At 46.0% G+C, this 5652-nt stretch overlaps 1 protein-coding gene across 1 annotated transcript; it reads left to right on the plus strand.

Moving 5' to 3' along the window:
* Positions 1–4496: 4496 nt before the first annotated feature.
* Positions 4497–5343, plus strand: LOC100606520 (40S ribosomal protein SA-like). Its single transcript, XM_012511062.2, has one exon. It carries the CDS (start codon positions 4516–4518, stop codon positions 5341–5343), a length of 828 nt encoding a protein of 275 aa, XP_012366516.1. The 5' UTR covers positions 4497–4515.
* Positions 5344–5652: the final 309 nt, after the last annotated feature.

Raw genomic sequence — 5652 nt, forward strand, 5'->3', positions numbered from 1 at the left:
CCGAGTAGCTGGGATTACAGGCGTGCACCACCACACCTGGCTAATTTTTGTATTTTAGTAGAGATGACGTTTCACCATGTTTATCAGGCTGGTCTTGAACTCCTGACCTCAGGTGATCCACCTGCCTTGCCCTCCCAAAAAGCTGGGATTACAGGCATGAGCCACGGCGCCCGGCCAAATAGTATTTTTATATACCTTTTTATTAAAATATATTATACGTAGCTGTGAAGTGCATTAATCTGAAGTGCATAGTTCAATAAAGTTTTGCATAGGAATACATCCAGGAAAGCACCACCCAGATTAAGATATAGAACATGTCTTTTTTTTTTTTTTTTCTTCAGACGGAGTTTCACTCTTGTTGCCCAGGCTGGAGTGCAATGGCACAATCTCGGCTCACTGCAACTTCTACCTCCTGGGTTCAAGTGATTCTCTTGCCTCAGCCTCTGGAGTAGCTGGGATTACAGGCGTGTGCCACCACGCACAGCTAATTTTTGTATTTTTAGTAGAGACAGGGTTTCTCCATGTTGGTCAGGCTGGTCTTTAACTCCTGACCTCAGGTGATCCGCCCGCCTTGGCTTCCCAAAGTGCTGGGATTACAGGTGTGAGCCACTGAGCCTGGCAAGATATAGAATATTTCTGTATCTAATAAAGACATCACAGATTGTTCCTCCCTATCCCCACCCCTCCACCCCCTGAAAGGTTAACCATGGATTTGTTTTGCCTCTCTTGATTCTAGCATAAATGAAGTCACACACAAAGTTATCTTTTGTGTCTGGCTTATTTTGTTCAGCAGAATGAATGTGAGATTAATTCATGCTGTTGGGTTATCTATTGCTCATTCTTTCTATTGCCATATATTACCTCATTATATGAATATAAAATGTGTTTATTCTCCAGTTGATACTCTTGAGCTATGTTGACATTTTGGCTGCTGTGAGTAATGTTGCTGTAAACAATCTTGAACATGTCATTTGATGGATATATGCACATCCTTCTCTCACCTAAGAAGTGAATTTTCTGGTCATAGGATGGGCATCCTTTTAGATTTAGTAGTTAGCTAATACAGTGGTATATGTTGCCAAACTGTTTTCCAAAGTGTATGAACCCACCAGGCATGGTCAGTGATCATGCCTGTAATCCTAGCACTTTGGGAGTACAAGGGGGGAGGATGGCTTGATCAAGCCCAGGAGTTCAAGACCAGCCTGGACAACATAATGAGACCATGTCTCTTAAAAAAACAAAAACACTGCTAAATTTGACCGGCTTTAAAAAAATATTTAAAACAAGTTTTTAAAAAGTGCATGAACCAATTTACAATCCCACCAGCAAAATATAAAAGTCATAGTTGCTTCACATTCTTGTCAACACTTGGTATTGGCATTCTATTTTAGTTCTTCTAGTAAGTATGTAGTAGTGTCTACTTGTGGTTTTAATGTACATTTCCCTGTGGTTAAATACATTTCATATTTATTGGCCCTGTGGATATCATCTTTTTTTGAAATGCCCATTAAAATATTATGCCTATTTTTTAGATGGATTACTTGTCTTTTATTTATTTATTTGTAGTTATTTATATATTCCAATGTAAATTGTTTGGGTATGTGTAATTCAAATATCTTCTGCCAGTGAAGCTGCATCTTCACTCAGTGATGACTTTTTTTTTTTTTCTTTTTGAAACAGAGTTTAGCTATTATCGCCCAGGCTGGAGTGTAGTGGCGCGATCTTGGCTCACTGCAACCTCCGCCTCCCAGGTTCAGGCGATTCTTCTGCCTCAGCCTCCTGAATAGCTGGGATTACAGGAATGCACCACCACGGCCTGCTAATTTTGTATTTTTAGTAGCGACGAGGTTTCTCCATGTTGGTCAGACTGATCTCGAACTCCTGACCTCAGGTGATCCGCCCACCTTGGCCTCCGAAAGTGCTGGGATTACAGGCGTGAGCCACCGTGCTTGGCCATTAACGACTTTTAAGAAACAGCAGTGGCCGGGCACGGTGGCTCACGCCTATAATCCCAGCACTTTGGGAGGCCAAGGCGGGCAGACCACGAGTTCAGGATATCAAGACCATCCTGGCTAACATGGTGAAACCCCGTCTCTAGTAAAAATACAAAAAAATCTAGCCAGGCCTGGTGGTGGGTGCCTGTATTCCCAGCTACTCGGGAGGCTGAGGCAGGAGAATGGCGTGAACCTGGGAGGCAGAGCTTGCAGTGAGCTGAGATCGTGCCACTGCACTCCAGCCTGGGCGACAGAGCGAGACTCATCTCAAAAAAAAAAGAAAAACAAGAAACAGCAGTTCTGGGCCTGGCACGGTGGCTCATGCCTGTAATCCCAGCACTGTGGGAGGCTGAGGTGGGTAGATCATGAGGTCAGGGGATCAAGACCAGCCTGGCTAATGTGGTGAAACCCCGTCTCTACTAAAAATACAAAAATTTAGCCAGGCGTGGTGGCACGCAGCAGTAGTCCCAGTGACTTGGGAGGCTGAGGCAGGAGAATCACTTGAACCAGGGAGGCAGAGGTTGCAGTGAGCCGAGATTGCGCCACTGCACTCCAGCCTGAGTGACAGAGTGAGATTGCATCTCAGAAAAAAAAAGAAAGAAAGAAACATCAGTTCTTGGCTGACTGGGTGCACTGCCTATGAGTTAGTCCTACTCTACAAGGAGCAGTAAAAAATAGATACATAAAAATACATTTTTAAAAAAGGAAACAGAAGTTCTTCATTTTAATAAAATTTCTTTCTGTTGATATTTTAATTTTATGGTTAATACTTTTGTATCTTCTTTAAGAAATCTTTCTCTTTTTTTTTTTTTTGAGACGGAGTCTCGCTCTGTTGCCCAGGCGGGAGTGCAGTGGTGCAATCTCAGCTCACTGCAAGCTCTGCCTCCCCGGTTCACGCCATTCTCCTGCCTCAGCCTCTCCAAGTAGCTGGGACTACAGGTGCCTGCCACCAGGCCCGGCTAATTTTTTTTGTATTTTTAGTAGAGACAGGGTTTCACTGTGGTCTCGATCTCCTGACCTCATGATCCGCCCGCCTCTGCCTCCCAAAGTGCTGGGATTACAAGCGTGAGCCACCGTGCCTGGCCAAGAAATCTTTCTCTACCTCGAGGTCATAAAATAGTCTTGTTTTCTTCTAGAAGATATATTGTTTTACCTTGACCATTTTGGCCTATGATTCATTTAGAATTAATTTTTCTTGGTACATGATATGAGGTAGGGGTCAATATTTATTTTTTCCATATAGATCCAACTACTCCAGCACTATTTATTCAAAAGAACATCTAGTTGTTTATAGTATACAGAAATAGAATTAATTGGCTAGTCTCAGTGGTTCACATCTGTAATCCTAGCTCTTTGGGAGGCCAAGGTGGGTAGATTACTTGAGTCCAGGAGTTTGAGATCAGCCTGGGCAACACGGGGAAACCCCACCTCTACAAAAAATACAAAAATTAGCTGGGAGTGGTGGCACCTGCCTATAGTCCCAGTTGCTCAGGAGGCTGAGGTGGGGAGGATAGCTTGAGCTCAGGAGGCTGAGGTTGCAGTGAGCCAAGATTGTGCCAGTGCACTTTAGCCTGGGTGATAGAGCAAAACTCTGTGTCAAAAGAAAAAAAAAAGGAATACAATTAATTGGCATGGGTGAACAAGGTCAGGTCCACGGACTCTGGCACTTTGCTGCTTAAGAAATGTCTTCCCTTAGTGAGGAGGGCCTCTGCCTGGCCGCCAACCGTCTGGAAAGTGAGGAGGGCCTCTGCCTGGCCGCCAACCGTCTGGGAAGTGAGGAGGGCCTCTGCCTGGCCGCCAACCGTCTGGGAAGTGAGGAGTGCCTTTGCCTGGCTGCCGCCCCATCCGGGAAGTGAGGAGCGCCTCTGCTTGGCCGCCAACCATCTGGGAAGTGAGGAGCACCTCTGCCCCGCCTCTGTGCAAACTTCCAAGTTGTGTGTGATCTTTTCTGTCTTTCCCAAGTTTGCATTTTCAACATTAAAGTTTACTTTTTAATTAAAAAAAGAAATTTAAAAAAAAAGAAATGTCTTCCCTTTCAGAATGTGCCTTGCACACGTGCTCTTCTGAATGCCCGGCTATTTGGTGAAGTTGCCTGGCCTACTGATTCCTAGTCTATGAAAGTGGTGAAACTGCTTTTTCCGCACTACCTACAGAGGTGTCCACAGGGCATTGTTCTGGATTCCCGTCGTAACTTTTTTTTTTTTTTTTTTGAGACGGAGTCTGGCTCTGTCCGCCAGGCTGGAGTGCTGTGGCACGATCTCGGCTCACTGCAAGCTCCGCCTCCCGGGTTCACGCCATTCTCCTGCCTAAGCCTCCTGAGTAGCTGGGACTACAGGCGCCTGCTACCGCACCCGGCTAATTTTTTGTATTTTCACTTGAGACAAGGTTTCACCCTGTTAGCCAGGATGGTTTCGATCTCCTGACTTCGTGATCCGCCCGCCTTGGCCTCCCAAAGTGCTGGGATTACAGGGGTGAGCCACTGCGCCCGGCCCCCATCGTAACTTAAAGGGAAACTTTCACAATGTCCGGAGCCCTTGATGTCCTGCAAATGAAGGAGGAGGATATCCTTAAGTTCCTTGCAGCAGGAACCCACTTAGGTGGCACCAATCTTGACTTCCAGATGGAACAGTACATCTATAAAAGGAAAAGTGATGACATCTACATCACAAATCTGAAGAGGACCTGGGAGAAGCTTCTGCTGGCAGCTCGTGCCATTGTTGCCATTGAAAACCCTGCTGATGTCAGTGTTATATCCTCCAGGAATACTGGCCAGAGGGCCATGCTGAAGTTTGCTGCTGCCACTGGAGCCACTCCAATTGCTGGGCACTTCACTCCTGGAACCTTCACGAACCAGATCCAGGCAGCCTTCTGGGAGCCACGGCTTCTTGTGGTTACTGACCCCAGGGCTGACCACCAGCCTCTCACGGAGGCATCTTATGTTAACCTACCTACCATCGCGCTGTGTAACACAGATTCTCCTCTGCGCCATGTGGACATTGCCATCCCATGCAACAACAAGGGAGCTCACTCAGTGCATTTGATGTGGTGGATGCTGGCTCGGGAAGTTCTGCGCATGCGTGGCACCATTTCCCATGAACACCCATGGGAGGTCATGCTTGATCTCTACTTCTACAGAGATTCTGAAGAGGTTGAAAAAGAAGAGCAGGTGGCTGCTGAAAAGGCAGTGACCAAGGAGGAATTTCAGGGTGAATGGACTGCTCCAGCTCCTGGGTTTACTGCTACTCAGTCTGAGGTTGCAGACTGGTCTGAAGGTGTGCAGGTGGCCTCTGTGCCTATTCAGCAGTTCCCTACTGAAGACTGGAGCGCTCAGCCTGCCACGGAAGACTAGCCTGCAGCTCCCACTGCTCAGGCCACTGAATGGGTAGAAGCAACCACTAAATGGTCTTAAGCTGTTCTTGCATGGGCTCTTAAGCAACATGGAAAAATGGTTGATGGAAAATAAATAAACATCAGTTTCTAAAAAAAAAAAAAAAAAAAAAGAAAGAAAGTGGTGAAACTGTTTAGTGAACAGCCTTTGGCCAAGAAGACGACTTATGACTGGTATCCAGATTACAATACTTGTTTTGTACTCATGGGGACATTCTTATGCCTTGGCCTCTACAGAGATGAGCATCAAGATTTTAAGGATGAGCCAGGC

The sequence above is a fragment of the Nomascus leucogenys genome, chromosome 12 (assembly GCF_006542625.1).
Source record: "Nomascus leucogenys isolate Asia chromosome 12, Asia_NLE_v1, whole genome shotgun sequence".
NCBI lineage: Eukaryota > Metazoa > Chordata > Mammalia > Primates > Hylobatidae > Nomascus > Nomascus leucogenys.